This window comes from Diadema antillarum, unplaced genomic scaffold, assembly GCF_040938485.1.
Source record: "Diadema antillarum isolate AM-2024a unplaced genomic scaffold, OU_Dant_1.0 seq00000728_RagTag, whole genome shotgun sequence".
Taxonomy (NCBI): Eukaryota; Metazoa; Echinodermata; class Echinoidea; order Diadematoida; family Diadematidae; genus Diadema; species Diadema antillarum.
In genome coordinates this window covers 29,991-47,567 of record NW_027271630.1, presented here as the reverse complement: position 1 = coordinate 47,567, position 17,577 = coordinate 29,991, and the positions used below count along the sequence as shown (strand labels likewise).

At 37.1% G+C, this 17,577-nt stretch overlaps 1 protein-coding gene across 1 annotated transcript; it reads right to left on the bottom strand.

Annotated features, from left to right (window-relative positions):
* Positions 1-9,989: 9,989 nt before the first annotated feature.
* On the bottom strand, positions 9,990-16,919 carry LOC139738189 (uncharacterized). The gene is made up of 4 exons (XM_071648848.1): positions 16,779-16,919; positions 15,632-15,672; positions 13,194-13,323; positions 9,990-10,091 (listed from the first exon to the last, which is right to left on the bottom strand). Exons 1-4 carry the CDS (start codon positions 16,866-16,868, stop codon positions 9,990-9,992), a joined length of 363 nt encoding a protein of 120 aa, XP_071504949.1. The 5' UTR covers positions 16,869-16,919.
* Between the last annotated feature and the right edge of the window lie 658 nt (positions 16,920-17,577).

The window sequence follows — 17,577 nt, the reverse complement described above, 5'->3', positions numbered from 1 at the left end:
GTGAACACCCAGTTTCTCAGATGTTGGAAATGCCAACAATGCGGACACGTCGCTGACATCTGCAAATCAAAATGAAATAGACTCAGAAAGACAGTCCCACTAATGCTTGAGATGTGTACTTGGTATACATAAATAGTCAGCCGCATACGCATGGTTGTCACGTATATATAATAAGTATATAAAGAAGTGAAGAATAATGTATACATGACTTGAATGGGCAGACAACAACTTGAGAAGCATGCAGCTGCTGTTATGTAAAGGAATACTCCCAAATACAATATAGCCATGTTCAGACGTATTTTCTAGTCGGAGTAAAATTTTATGGCGCAGCAATTAGAATTCAAAATGTATGCTTATCTTACCACGACCCTGTGTCCACACGACGGTCGTGGGAAGAAAGTCTGACCAATAGCCACGGCCTTAAATTCGTGGGGATCACCGTGGAGGGTCGGTGTAACTTCCGGGAATGGTAGCGCCGCGCACGTCGACCATACCATTGTTTTGTTTTGTCTTGTTTTGTTTTGTTTTGTTTTGTTTTTTCTTTTTGTTTTGTTTTTTTACCAGCGGCATTTAACTTCTCCATTCTTGTTGATGAGAATTTCTGAGCGCTAGCTTCTCCGTCGCGATCGACTATAGGTTAGAATTGTATACTGCACGCGCACGTGTACTCGCATTCAGTGGCGTATCTATGGGGGGGGGGTGGGCAAGGGGGGCACGTGCCCCGGGCGCCACTCCTTGGGGCGCCGAAAACGAAAAAACGAGAAAGAAAAAAACGAAGAAGAAAAAGAAGAAATAAAAACTCGCCCGGACCGGGAAAGGGGGGGGGGGAGAGAGAGAAAACTAAATCAAACAAGATAAAAACAAAAAATGGCAATGCTTATTGTGTTCACACAAGAATTCCATGTTTTGTACGCTGAAATTTCGGCTCGCTCGCTGCGCTCGCTCGCCAAATTATATATATAAAAAAGAAGATAAGAACAAAACGTGATGATAACGCGGACAAAATGACAATGTATATTGTGTTCACACAAAGCAGCGGCTGCAATTTTATTTCTTTCGTTCTGAAGCGATCGCCCATTGGATCAAACGAGGGCGCCAAATGTGTCGAACATGGGGGAGGGGGCGCAAAAAACCAAATCAAACAAGATAAGAACGAAACGTAATGATGACACGGAAATATACAAATTTCGGCTCACACGGCTCGCGCGTACTAATTTAGAGTATTTTTTTCAAGTCCTCAGTTTGTTGGTATAAATCGTTATCTATAAGGCAGTCACTATATCTTCATTAGAATAAGCAAAAAATGACAAGAATTCCATGTTTTGTAAGCTGAAATACAGAAATTTTCGGCTCGCTCGCTGCGCTCGCTCGCCAAAATTTATCTAAAAAAAGGGATAAGAACAAAACGTGATAATAGCGCGGAAATATACAATTTTGGGCTCACTCGTGCGTAATAATTTGGAGTATTTTTTCAAGTCCTCAGTTTGTTGGTATAAATCGTTATCTATAAGGCCGTCATTATATCTTGATTAGAATTGTAAGATTTAATAAGCGTAAAATGACAAGAATTTCATGTTTTGTATGCTGAAATACAGATATTTTCGGCTCGCTCGCCAAAATTTATAAAAAAAAGAAGAAGATAAGAACAAAACGTGATGATGACGCGGAAATATACAAAAATTTTCGACTCGCTCGCTGCGCTCGCTCGCAAAAATTTATCTAAATTTATTATATACATTACTTAAATCACCCTCAAAAGACCCCTTTTAAGTGCTTGAAAAAGCATATCATGCGGACTTTTTTTAAAGTCCCTATACAGGATGGGGATTGGGTTGAACACTGTCAGAAATTAGGGGCGCAATTTTCGCGCTTGCCCCGGGCGCCGTTTTCCCTATAAATAGATACGCCACTGCTCACATTGATTTTGACTCCGGGGAAGTTTTACCTATAAGAGGTCGTATAAAAAGGTCACAGATACTCCGAGGGCTTGTCCGCACGGGCAATTTATTCCGACCGGCTAGTCGTGGTAGCGAGATATTACTCCTGAGAAAACTCAGGAGTATCTTGATCGGAGCATGGACCTACCGTAGGTCCATGATCGGAGGAAGATGTCGTGGTTCATCCGACTGGAGGAAGTTACCACGACCTTGTTCAGACGGGCACTACTCCGACCTTTCCTCCCAAGTTACTCCGACCAAGCTTCCTCCCGACCCTTCCTCCGAAGTTTAATACTCCGACCAAAACTGCTCCCGTCTGAACACAGCTAATGATTTGAACACTGCCACCAAATCTTCCGCTCAGATCCCACTCGGAATAACGAATCTTATTTTGCTGTCGGATTAAAACAGATATTCGCAATAAGGAACCTCATTTTTCTGTCGGATTAAAAACAAATCTTCGGAATAACGAACAATATTTCATTTTCAAAGTACTGATCGATCCTTCGGAGTAGGGCCTAACAAACCTAATATAGTTGCCATAATCTTTGGATTAAAGAACCCTTTTTCATTTTCGAATTTACGAACCTCTGAGGTTGGAGTTTGTGCGTTTCGCCGGAATAAGGAACTTTTGGAATAACGAACCTTTCGGATTAACGAACCTTCGCATGCATGGGGTAGGCCCTATACAGTGAATTTAACGTATACACAGATTCCAACTTCAAGGCTCTCCATGTGCACGATGTCATTACCTCAAACGATTACAGAGCTCTAGATAAAGTCAGAAATAATAATTTTGATAATTATGATACAGTTGCAAAGGAAAATGTGCATTGTCGCTTTTATTTAATAAAGCTGATTATTGTTGACTTTGCCTGTATAAGTTGAAGAAAATGATTATACATGATGATTTCACTTTTATATTTAGAACTGGCTATAAAAACTGCATGGGAAATCAATTGCGGGTAGTGATGAAATAGGCTAAGCAACGATTTCATAAAGTATATATATGACAATGATATAACGAAATCTTTAAATTGATGAAACATAATGCTATAGTATCACGCAAATGCCAATTTCCCAAGGAAATAATAAAATATCAAACACATTCCGAAATGCAAAGAGTCAGGCAGATAAGTTATGGGATTATATCGTCACATATTTTCTCTCATCTTCGACGCACACAGGTGGTGTGTTTTCTATATGAAGAAAAACGTAGAAAAAGAAGAAATACTATTAAAAAATAACTTCTTCTTCCGAAACTGCTTTAGTCTTCAATGCTGCTCAGTTCAATGACATTTACTTTCAGGAAACATTAAACATAAGTGCATAGATAACAATGCGATCGATTTGAACATGCTGGGATTCATCTCTTTAGAAAAGAACTTGTGGCGAGTGTATAAAAAAATGCGTAATATAATAATGTTATTGTAATCATGTCTTTATAAAGACATGGTTGTTGTATATGGAAGAAAATTGCTTTATGGGATCAGAAATGTCAAAATAAAGACGAGTAGACGACGACGAAGATGATTATAATGATGATTATGATAATAATAACGAATGTTATAAGAACTTTGATAACAATAATAGTCATGATGATAATATAAATGATAATGATGATTATAACAATGATAACAATAAAAAGAGTATATCATTGATAACAAAATGTGATAAAAAGTATAACACTAAAAAAAAAAAAAAAAAAAAGTTGTGGGGGTGGGGAATGATTGTACATGTCACCCCACCTTGTGCATGCGCCGGGGGATGCATACCCCCATCCTCGCTGTCTACACCACTGTATCTACAAAATGTCGACATAATAGCACGTAAATACTGATGTATGTAATGAGAACGTCAAAAAGATCTACTCCAGGAATAAAAAACAACAATAAAATATTCATCATTTCAATTGAAACAATTCTGTACCTGCATATTTACACAAATGCATCCAAAGTATCAATTGGGAATGTTGTAGACGTTGTATGCCTTCCACATTTCTTTCTTCTAAGTATCAGCATGAAAAAAAAAAAAAGAGTAAACGGCATATTGATATGCCATAGAACCGATCAGGTTGACGAAAGCAGCTACCACAGGTTAATTCAAATACAAATCATGAAAAGCTACTAATAAATCACAATAACATTATAAATCTTTGCCAACAACGGTGGCAAACTTGTTCTCATTGGAGGATTTTTTTTTTTATTTGACATCATGAAGCGTGTACAATCTCATTTGAATCACACAATAGAAACAGACTGGAAGAAATTGCGATGGATAGATTAAGACTAGGCAAATGTCGACAACACCAGAACAATGTCTCGTTTTGTTTTATTCAGGCCAATTAGACATACATACAATGTCCAAGCTGCATGAAACCTGAACCTGTCGAACGCTGTATTATACTGCATAAAATATTTGCCACATAGCAACGAAATGACATGCAGCTGGCACTAAAAGAAAAATGTATTTATTATTGTTCTTATCATCATTAGTGTGGAGCCTCACAGAATTGCCCCCTATTTTTAGATTTATTTTTACTTTTATTTTATTTCAATTTTTCATGTATTTACTTATTTATTTATTTATTTGTTTTTTTTTAATTTTTTAATTCAATTTATCTATTTATTATCATTATTACTTTTTTTTGAGGGGGGGGGGTTAAATCTCCGTAAGAAAAATAAAACACAAGGGAAGAAAGAAAGAGATGAAACAAGAGACATGCGGGCTCAAGCTCGCACTCACTCGAACGTATCGCATGTTCACCTCGGGTCACTTGTGCCACGCATTCTTGCAGACTATTATTGCCTATAAATATAAAAACGTAGGGGGCAGCTTTGAGGGCATCCAAGAGGGCATGGTGTCCATGTTCTATCACGCTGGCAGAAATATCTGCCCATGCATTGTCAAAAAGGAGCTCAAATGTCAAACTGGCCTCCCATCTTTTCCATAGGGCTCCACCCCTGGATCTATATACCATAAACAACATTAAAAGCAAAATTCCGGTCCAGATAAAAATTTAGTAGGAAAAGAAAAAGTAAAATATGACACGTGCAACAGTAAAACAAACGAACAAAAAAAAAAAAAAAAAAAAAGAGGGTCATAATCTGATTAAAAACACGGAAGTTATGAACAGTTGATATATGAATATGTTAAAGGTGATGTCATCTCCACACAAATTTCCATTGATCGCATACAAAAAGAAATAAAAACAAAATACAATTTTCTGCTATGAAAGTGTGAAATATCAAGTTATTCAGAGTTGAATAACTTCAATATACAGTGGCGTATCTGTGGGGAAAACGGCGCCCGGGGCAAGCGCGAAAATTGCGCCCCTAATTTCTGAAAAAGTGTTCAACCCCATCCCCATGCCGGAAGGGACTTTAAAAAAAGTCCATATGATATGCTTTTTTCAAGCACTTAAAGGGTTTTTTTGAGGGTGATTTAAATGTAATAATTTTTTATACATTTTGGCGAGCGACTGCAGCGAGCGAGCCGAAAATTTTGTATTTCAGCTTACAAAACATGGAATTCTTGTTTTTTTTTGCTCATTAAATCTTACAATTCTAATCAAGATATAGTGACAGCCTTGTAGAGCCGAAATTTGTATATTTCCGCGTCATCATTACGTTTTGTTCTTATCTTGTTTTATTTGTTTGTTTTTTTTGCGCACCCCCCCCCCCGTAACTATGTTCGAAACCGTTGGCGCCCTCTTTTGATCCAATCGGCGATCGCATTAGAACGAAAGAAATTGCAGCCGCTGCTCCGTGTAACATTTTGCCTGCTAAATATAAAATGACATGTGTGAACACAACATAGACATTGTCATTTTGTCCGCGTCATCATCACGTTTTGTTCTTATCTTCTTTTTTTTTAATATAAATTTTGGCAAGCGAGCGCAGCGAGCGAGCCGAAAATTTTTGTATTTCAGCTTACAAAACATGGAATTCTTGTGTGAACACAATAAACAGTGTCATTTTGTCCGCGTCATCATCATGTTTTGTTTTTATCTTGTTTGATTTGGTTTTCTGCCCCCCATTCTCCCTCCCCCCCCCCCGTCAGAGCGAGCGTTTTTTTTCTTCTTCTTCTTTTGTTTTTCATTTTTGTTTTTGTTTTTGCCCCCATAGCGCCCCGCAAGTACCCTCCGCACGTGCACGTGCCCCCTTGCCCCCCCCCCCCCCCCTAGATACGCCACTGTCGATATAGTACATTCCTATGATCAGCCAGACATAGTGTTTCATGTATCAGGATTTGAGATTGGGACATAATTGTGTCAGAACAGCAGCAACAATAACAAAAGGGGAATATCACAACTGTATATGTACAAACTATAAAGACCCTATCCATGTCAAGTTGTGAAGGGATGATAATCATGCATAACCACATCGACTATCCGAGAACTGTTTTCGCGAAAATTAGTGAAACTTCACAATTTCAGTCAATTTCCGTTATTTTCGTCCAATTTTGATCAAATTCCAACTGTTATGCCTTGAAAAATTTACTCTTACCTTACAGACTATAGCTTTGTACTGGCCTGGATTTCTTCTTTTAAGTACAGTCACTCATTTACTCAGAGTATATCTGGTTTTAAAGAACTTTAAAAAATGCGGGTTCTGGGATCCCCTGGGGACCAACCATGGTGCTCATTTCTATAAACATAATATTCTGTCACCCTTGTGAAGATGCCCCCCCCCCCCCCGGCCCAATTCGCGAATCTGTCTGCAACGCTCAAGGGGAAAAAAACAACAACTTAAAATTACATGCAGTCACCAGTCGGCTGATTTTATAGCACTGACTGAGCTTATCACAACTGGTTTCAGAGAAGAAGATAATTAATTTTATCTAAAGATTCCTTGATTGGGGACTACGTCCCCCCCCCCCCCCAAAAAAAAAAAATAACAACAACAACCTGGCCAGTGTGCCCCCAGAGGCCTCAATAAGTGCTTGGGGAATGATGCCCATTTGTACAAATTATATTCTACACTCGGGATGATACCTGCTAAGTTTGGTAAAAATCTGACCATGTGTTTTTTCAAAAAGATGAAAACGTGAAAATTAGGCCTCAATTTGACCCCCCCCCCCTTTCCGGCCTTCCCTCAAACGCCAGGAGCAAGCTTGAAACTCGCATCATCGATCTGTGAACCAACAGCACCGACAAGGATTGCGTGAACGCAAAAATAATAGTAACAATTTATCAGTAGACAATCCTTTCAAATCGTATGAATTTTACAACGCAATAACTGCAATTGGTGGATAAGAAGACTGCAATAGTTTGTGATATTACAGTTGGAACAACGCTATCATAACAAAAATTTAAAGAGAATTCCATGTAAGTGCTCAATTTTATGAAACTACACATTCCTTAATACTGATGGCACACGTTGAAGGTATACATAAATGTGTAATACGTTGTATCATCTTCCTTCCTCCCGCAACGGACGCAATTCATTATGCTAGAAAAATGAAAATATCCATTAATCGATCTCTGCAGTCTTCTTACCCCGCGATAGCGGTACGGAAACTTTGAAAATTCTCAGCTCTTGAAAGGATTGTCCGATTTTCTTCAAACCTTACTTACATGGTCTAATATTTCTGCATTCACTCAATTCACACCATAATCTCTGATATCCGCTTTGTTTCTTCCTCTGCCGCCGAATATTCGGGGCTTACAGTCACACAAGCATGCTTATATGGTATGTCTCGTCATAGCTCTGATATCTGTCCAACATGAACCACATTGTCCATACCGACCAAAACTACTATTGTTTATATTGTTTTGTATATAGGCCTGTCTAGACCTTTTAATGTATGTTGTTATTGTTGTTTTTATTTTTGGTCTGTTTACAATTAACAAAGTACAACAGTTTGTGTTCATGTTATTTACAGTGTTACCCATAATGAGAAATACAGATGTCCCAAAATAAATTGAATTGACCTTACTGTGAGAGACGATGTCATTTGATGCCACGTTATAGTCAACTGGCATTTCACTGCAATGGTACCACAGCAGCAACATTCAACGAGTCACCATCTCAGTCTCATTCTTGGTGAACATTGATGAAACAAACATGCATATGAGAAGGCTTATCTTATTCACAATTTATTTCATTTCTCCGTCATTTGAATTATGGAAACATGACAATACCGTATGCAAATCATCATAGTATAGGATAATCGTGAATAACATGTACAAAACTTTATATCAGGCTTTTTATAATTCTCTATTCCATGTCTAATTCTTCTCTCTGCATGTTAGTTTATACTTCTTTTCATGTACAAAGTAATTGTAATAATATTGCTATTTCTATTGTATGTTTGTATATGATTTGATACAAAATATTTTAACAATCCCTTTCTTCCACAGGCGGGTGACCACACCCTTGCCCCCCCCCCCCCCCCTGCTCTTACGACTCTCTTTCACACTTCTTGTCATGTAAAAATACTTTTTGGAAATAAAAGTGACATTCACCAAAGAAAGACTTAAATACAATAGTCATGCATACACATGTACGTATGTATAGATAGTATGCATATGTGTACATACATACATACATACATACTAGTCATTGCAGTACAATGCCCTCTCTTTCCATTGCCCCCCCCCCCAAAAAAAAATACATAACCACCACACACAGAATTTTTCGATCCTTCCTGTACTGCATTGATGACTTGATGACTTGTGCTTAGTTTGTCTCTACACACTAATAGAGAAACCGAAGTTACATTTTTTTTTTTCAGTATCTTAAGGAATAATACTGCTAAGTGAGCTACAATCTATTCCAAGTTAGTACAAATATTACGTGCATGTATTTGAAAAAAAAAAGGAAAAAGAGAAAAGTGAAATAACCGGCAGGCATCAAAATATGGACTGCTTGATGATTTCAAATCCCTATTCTGTCCTTAAGATAGGACACTCATACTCTTTCATGTCATGCCTGAAGCAGCTTTTCATATATTGTGACCGGAGTTTTCACCGCATTTATATTTCTGTGCATTATGATTAACTGCAAATCTGTCCATGAAAAAAAAATAAAATAAAAAAGGAAAAAAAAATGATCACTTATAGAGGAAATCCATCCCAAAAATAAAGAAATTGTAAAAGAAAGAGAAAAATATTTCCTACAGAACGATACAGAAATTACCAAAATGGGATAAGACATAAGGAAAATATGACATTTTGAAATTTCACATTTTTTTTCCCAGAAAGCATTTCTTGGTCAGTCCTTATGAATATTCAAATGAGCGAGTTAATGATGCCAGACCCTCACAATTTTTCATGCATGTAGTATATGAAATTCGGAAAAATTGTCATTTTTAGTGAATACAAGTAAAAGCATGTTCTCATATCAAGATTTATCAGAATTCACTTTTGTGTTTTTTTTAAAATATTTTGGGTGGTTTTAAGGCAAGTTTTATATTCATACAGATGAAATATGAAATTTTTGTCATTTCTGTATAAACAGGAAAAAGCAATTGTGAAAGCACGACATCGTCAACATCGTCAACAAGCTGAAAAGATAATGCCTTTAGCGACACTTCGTGGCAGGGGCATAAAAACAAACATATGGTTGGGGATATTATGAGGGTTAGGTGGGTTACACCATGACAACAATGGGGGGGGGGTGCTTTAGCTTATAATGCATAGTTTTAGTCTTGGCAAAGAAATACCTGTATGCTTTGAAATCCCCATTGTCGCAAATCAATTATTTGTTTGTGTCGTTGACTTTTAAATGTCATGTGTTATATGCCATATCTTATCAGCCTCACTTGCCAAAAGAGCAATGCAGGAGTTTCTATTCATAAATTGGCGTTTGATGAAATGTCCAAGAAAAAAGCTGTGTCCTCACAAAAGATTACACTTCGAAGGCCTTTTCCAGCATGTGTGTCAGATCTTCATTACTGTATCCATAGGAACAGCTGCATATCATCAGCTCCCAGGAAACAAGAGTAAGACTGTCCATGTGCCATCAGGTACTTGTATACCTTGGACAGAAGTTTAGTAGAGCAAACAGCTAAACAAGCAAGTCCTCTTCCCATAGGCTTCAGATGTTATTATTCCCTCTTGAAGTAGAAAGCCTTTCCCTGAGCACGGAGCTCCTGCTCGTACATTGCATATTCCTGTTCTATCTGCTCCCTCAGGGCTGCTCTCCTCACCTGTATTAGAACATTTAAACAATGTTATCATAAGAGCACATTTCTGCTCAAAAAGTCAGAAAATAATGCCATTTTTTTAATGAAAAGGCTGGAAATGTACAAAGTTTAGGAATGGTGGTTGATGAATGATCACAATAGCTAACTTGAGCCTTTGGCTCAGGTGAGCTAAAAAATCCATTAAGAAATGTGGATGAGAGATCACACACAAAAATATAACATGGTGGCAGCCCTTTGACCCATTAAAATGCAGAATATCCCGGGCAGCATAAGCAAAACTAGTACAACTGAAGATTTTACAATACTTTTCTGCACAAAACTTGGATAAAATTCATCAAGAAATGTGTCCAGTAGAGCGCAGACAAGGAGACCATAGAAACTCAAACAATTTGTGTATAAAGATAAGAACAAGTGATGGCGCTATCATTAAAAGTTATAGCTGGCTAGATTTCTGAATAATACGCTTCCATATCCATTGAGTAATATGCATCAAGAAATGCAGCCCATTTTAGGCGACACAAAAGACACCAACCAAAATATGATCTTTGACCCTGTAAAAGGTGAAGCTCTAGGGGCAACATCACCAACACAATCAGGGGTCAAGTTTTGAAAAAAAAAATCAATCAGAAAATGTGCATAGCAGAGCACACACAAGATACCTAATATGGTGGCAGTCTTTGAACCTGTAAAATGCAGAACATTGCAGGAAGTGTCAGAAAAAAAGAAAAGAATAAAAAATAAAAAATGAAAAATAATGGGGTTCAGATTCAGACTCTGAACAAAACTTGAACAAAATCCATTAAAAAATGTGGCTAATAGATCACACCCAAGCAGACCCTAAAAAAAATCGCCCTCTTTTTGTGTATGAGGATGGAACAAGCAAGGACACTACAAAGTCACAGGCAGCTACACCTGTTGCCTTTTTAATGAGACACTTTCATAACAAATTGAATAAAGTCCATCTAGAAATGTGGCCAGTAGCGTGCATTAAATGTGATGTGGTGGTTGCATAACGCTGCTGAATCCAAAGTTTCCTCTAGTACACGTACCAGGGAATACAATAAAATAAACTAGAATTATCACTGAAGGTGATTAATACCCCCGCCCCTAGTGTCGCTTTATAGTATGTGATGTCATGAGTGCAATGACGTTAATACCAAGTTTGTACACTTGTTGAATTGGAAACAGAATAATTTTAGATTATTGTACAATTACAGAGTTGACACTGAGTATAAAACTTACAGCAAATGGAAACATGCTTTCCCCCAGCATCACTACACTTAAAGACCATCATAAACACCAAATTTGACCTTCACAGCTTGAATGGTTTATTTTGATTCAAAAATGAGTGGTTACCATGGCAACACATTTTCCTTAAAGGGAAGATAAACCCCAAGAGCAATGTGGATTGAGTGAAAGCAGCAACATTAGTAGAACACATCAGTGAAAGTTTGAAAAAAATCGGACAATCGATGCAAAAGTTATGAATTTTTAAAGTTTTGGTGTTGGAACCGCTGGATGAGGAGACTACTAGAGGTTATGACGTATGAGTGGACAACAATACCAAGAAAATATAAAGAAAATACTACAAAAATCAATTTTTCATGAAAATTACAAATTCCATCAACTTGATATTGACATATGTTAAAGGTAGCAATTATTCCCCCTGCTTTCTGAAAGCGGTTGGTCCATTGCTCTTTCATAATTCTAGAAAAGTGAATTTTTGTTGAATTTCCTTTATATTTTCTTTGTATTGTTGTCCACTCATACGTCATATCCTCTAGTAGTCTCCTCATCCAGCGGTTCCAACACCAAAACTTTAAAAATTCATAACTTTTGCATCGATTGTCCGATTTTCCTCAAACTTTCACTGATGTGTTCTACTAATGTTGCTGCTTTCACTCAATCCACATTGCTCTTTGGGTTTACCTTCCCTTTAAACTAACACATTGATGTCTTGCAAAACTACACTTCTAGATCATGATACATACTAAATGTGACTTTAATTGCTTGAATGATGGAAAAGTTATTCGATTTGAAAGGTTTTGGTAGAATTGTGGTTACCATGGAAACGGTTATGTGTTCCACATCTATACCTCAGGGCCATAATGCCTACCAAATTTGGTTTCAATAGCTTGAAAACTGTGGAAGAAGTTCACTCCACAGGATTAAAAAAAAATGTGGTTACCATGGCAACACATTGTCCGATACAAATACAAAGGACATTTTGCAAAACTACACTTAAAGAGCATCATACACACCAAATTTCCCCTTCATAGATTAAATGGTTCAATTTGATACAAAAATGAGTGGTTACCATGGCAACACATTTTTCTTATATTAACACATTGGTGTCTTGCATAACTACACCTCCCGATCATCATACATACTAAATTTGACCTTAATTGCTTGAATCTTGTGGAAGTTAGATTTCGAAGAAAACATGTGGTTACCATGGCAACGCTTTGTCAAGTACAAACACACAGAGTGTCTTGCATAACTACACCCATAGATCATCATAGATACCAATTTTTAAATTGATTGCTTAAATACTATGGAAGTTATTCAATCCACAAGGTTTTGGTAAAATTATGGTTACCATGGCAACGCATTGTCCGACAAACACAAAAAACATGTCTTGCACATCTATACCTCAATATCATCATTTAAATTGCTTCGAAACTGTAGGAGGAGTTCGCGACGCAAGATTTTGCAACAGACCAACCGACCGACTGACCCCCCGATCGCCTGCCCACCCACCCACCCACCCGACCAACATCACGGTGATTCCTATATACCCCCCTTCACACTACGTGTGGCGGGGGTATAATAAAGAGCTGTATACATACATTTGGCAGTCTTCCTTTTTCTTGAGTTTTGCGAGTCAACTGATATTCATGAAACAAGCTCAAAGAATATCACCTCCTGTAACACTAATGCACTGTATGTCCTAATCCAAGGTGGGAAATCACACATTTTTTCTCATGGAAGGGATTATACTGCATATAATGCCATAACATTCACAAGTTTGACATTTCACAAAACTGACACTTGGAACACGATTTTGCAATTGGTTGAATTCAACACAAATACAAGTACACTTACGGCAACAAGGGCCTTGCTTGCTATGGCAACCTCTGCTTTTACTGCTGCCTTTTCTCCCCTCATTCTCCTGGCTGCACTGGCTTCTTCAAGATTTTCAGTCCACTCTGCTTTCTGGTTCACTTTAAGTTCACTGTGTGCAATCAAGAAATAATTTTAACACCTAATCTATCTAGGTATAAGAGTTAGAACAGAATATATTCTGCATGCAATTCTCATGAATAGTCACTGAAAAGTCAGCTTAATACTATGAAGTATTGCATTGTCCCTTTTTATTTGTATGAACACCTTTTTGCACGATACGATGTGATATTTGCGAAAACTTGGTAGAATCGTCTCTATTCACATAAGAAAGTATTCAAGTACTTAAAGGGGAACGAAGCCCAAATATACATGTGGACTGAGAGAACGCAGCAACATAATGTGTAAGTAGAACGCACCAGTAAGGTCTGAGAAAAATTGGACAATCTGTCGAAGAGTTATAAATTCAACATTGGATGAGAAGACCACAACAGTTTATGATAGCAAGGACTATATTTAAAAAGGTACAAAGAAATATAAAGAAAATTTCACAGGATTTCATTTATTTTTTCAAATGAAAGGTACACTCTGTACACAATCCCTCAACCTGTTATTGACATGTTAAGGGTAATATTATGCTACTGTTCTCTGAAAGAGGCAAGTGTTCTTGCATAATGCTGGAATAGTCAAATATCTTGAATTTTCTTAATCTTCTTTGTGGCTGCACCAAAATCTTAAAAATGCATAACTTTTGATCAGATCGTTCAATTTTCCTCAAACTTTGCTACTGTTTTCTACTAATATTGCTGCATCCCAAACATGTTGAGAATTCATGTATTGTCTCCACGAAGAAATGATTGTCAAGACTCCTGAAGAAGGCGGAGGCCGCTAAAATTTGAGTTGAATAAACTCATTCTTTATTGGCAAGAAATGCATTACCAGTTTATTTCTATCACACACATATATATATCTTGGAAGTTTCCATGTGTTGGACTTTGAATGTAATTATACACTGTAGGTAGAAGAAGGAGTCTCGAGTATCATTACAGCAAGGTTTTATTAACGAAATTTTCAGCCCGCCTCTTTGTTAAAGGACAAGTCCACCTTCATAGACATGTGTATTGAGTGAATGCAGCAATATTTATAGAACACATCAGTGAGGGTTTGAGGAAAATTCAACAACCTGTTCAAAAGTTATGAATTTTTGAAGTTTCTGCTCAGTCACTGCTGGATGAGAAGACTACTACAGCTTGTGATGTCACGTGTGTACAAAAATATAAAGAAAACAAAGAAAATTACACATATTTTCACTTTACTCGCAAAATAAAAGAACGCTTGACTTGCCTCTTTCAGAAGGCAGGGGGATTAATATTACCCTTAACATACGTCAGCGAAAAGTTGAGGAAATTTGCACTTTTTTTAACAAAATAAAAATTAGTGAAATTCTCTTATTCCTTATATCGTTGTATGCATGTGACATCATACACTGTAGTAGTCTTCTCATCCAGCAGTGACTGTGCAGAAACTTAAGAAATTCATAACTTTTGAACGGATTGTCCGATTTTCCCCAAACTTTCACTGAAGTGTTCTAATAATATTGTTGCATTCACTCATTCCACATGTATATGAAGGTGAACTTGTCCTTTAATGGAAACCTTGTTGGAAATCCTACTACAAATGGCATACTCAAGACTCGATCCTTCTTCTACTTGTATAAAGAAATTATATCATATATATATATGGGTTTCACTCTCCTATTAATAATTCAATAAGGAGTAAAAACTTTGTGTACAAAGTTTTTTTGCTATTAAAGTTCAATGTGAATCTGTACCCACTTACTTATTATATCATGATTCCTGAGTACATTCATGAGGCCAAAGTGATATATGCCTAAAAAAAGGTCGAGTGAGAATGATAAGGGCATTAAGGTGCTTGAGGCTTTAGTGGCAACTTTAAACCCCCTTATCATTCTCAGCTGACAAAATGTAGTTATATCATTGTCACCATGGTCACATAAATCCAATAAGAGCAATGCTTCTTTTAGCATTATCATTCTTACAAAACACTGAAACAACTACTGAAATCAGTTTCTTTTCTAATCCTAATCATATTCATTCATGGGAGGTTTATCTTTTTTTTTTAAATTATAAGAATGAGGAATGTACTTGTTATATTAATTTCTTTTCTGTCTTTTTCTATTTCAAATTAATGGTCAAACAAGGATCAAGCAGCAAGTACTACTGGCAATTCTGATACCCCAGAACAAATGAATTTGATTTCACATTTTTCTATGTACAGCAATATCAGTTTAGGGCTTTCAAAAGAGAAAGGACTTTGAATATCAATTATGTATACCTACATCATGTATATCATCAAGGTTCTGATAACTTTAGTATATATACAACAAATAATAATCTTACCTTCTCACCACTGCTTCTCTTTCTGCCATTAATTCATCATGCTGCACAAAGAGGTGATAAAAAGAGATTTTGTTCAAGAACTTCATATTCTTCCTCCTGCTCCTCTATCTAGCAAAGATTGACTATATACTACTGTATTTCATAACGAAAGGTCATATAGAGGTAACAGTAATACTACCCCTGTTGTTTTTTTCTGTACAGTGACAGAAAACTGCATTGCTATGTATACTGTATACTGCTAGCAATGCTGTGCTTTGTTAATCAAGATGAAAATCAATTGTCTGACACAAACAATGAGGAAATAACATTTCGATTTGAGTTGGTAGCCCGACCAGACACTGTGCGAAGCCTGTCGCTATTTTACAGCGACTGGGCTGTGTATAGTTATTGAGTTGGATGTAATTTCCATGACAAAAGTAGCAATTTTGGACATATAATTACTGCCTGGTAAAGGTCAAGTGTTTTTGCATTCTATTTTTACAGTTTTACTTCAGATCCGGAAGGATACACTACATATGGGAGAAGAAGAAATACTTCTACGGTGCTTCTCATCAAAGCCAGCATCAGTTCAGCAACTGGTAGCCCAACCAGACGCCGTGCGGAGTATTTATACAGCGACTGGGCTGTGTGTAGTTAAGCAACTGGATGAGGGGTTGTGGTGCAGGCGCAGGTGTGGCGTTTCTGACAGTGGATGCAGTTTGCTCTTTATGTAGAATACAGGTGCTCATTGTGCAAGTAAAAAATCTCTGCCATGCTTAGTTGGGCAGTTCCATGATGTGTTGTAACTTGTATTGAGAGGAAGCTTATTCGATTCCAGTCTCTGATTGTCCTTTTGGGGAAAAAGTTGTGGAAAATAACCCGGAAGGTTCCAAGAAACATAGAGGCCCCGTATAAGCTGGAATCTCCTACAAAGTAGTGCTAGTTTCAACTAGGCCTTCAACTACTATGTTACTCAGTACCGCTAGGGAGACTCCAGAAGTAAAATAGCGCTGACGGTTTGTGTGTTGATTCAGAAATCTAATCAATGAAAAGTCACTACGAACTCCGTCTACGTGACACAATTGTAGATATACGGGACTGAGGTACAAGTACCAAGTCCAAGGTGCACGAAAATTCGTAGTTTGCTGGCTGGACCTAACCTTCTCACCTTAATTCGTTCCTTTTGTCTGTTTAAAGCCCTTTGCAAGTTTATATTTTCAGTGTTTGACTCAAATCTGTACGATGTGGCTTCACTCATGATGCAATCACGATATTACAGTGGTCTTCAACGGCAGGTTAGTAAGGTCGCACAAGCTTGATGTTGTTATGGATACAAAAATCTAGAACGATAAAAAACAACAACAACCAGCTAGCTTCAATGGCGATGGCACTGACGCAGCTCGCACAGTCATGCAATACCGAAGTTGGGATCTTTACCTCCTATCACTGTGATCAGTCTCACGGGCTTTTAATTTTGGAAGGCAAGCCATCAAAATAACCCCATCACAGATTTTTGGAAGGGAAGCTAAATGAAGGAATGAAAATACATAATGAGTGCCGATGTACAAAGGATCTTTGGTATAATAACTTGGTGCCACTCAAACAAACTCACAATTTGAACATGGAAGAAACTATATATTTCAATACACGTATATTTCAATACACGTATCAGGTCATGAATATCCAAAAAAACAAAATATATGCTTTTTAGTAACACTTTAGATAATTTAGATATGGACATTTGTTTTGGTGACGCTGTCTTAGAAAGTGTTCCCCATATAAAGTTTCTCGGTGTTACAGTTGATAACAAACTTTCTTGGAAATTTCATATCGATAATGTTTGCAAGAAAATTTCACGTAACATAGGTGTTATTAATAGATTAAAACTGTCTATTCGTCAGCATTCGCTGTTGACATTGTATTCATCGTTTTTTTTTTTTATAATTTTGTTTTTATTCAAAAAATCA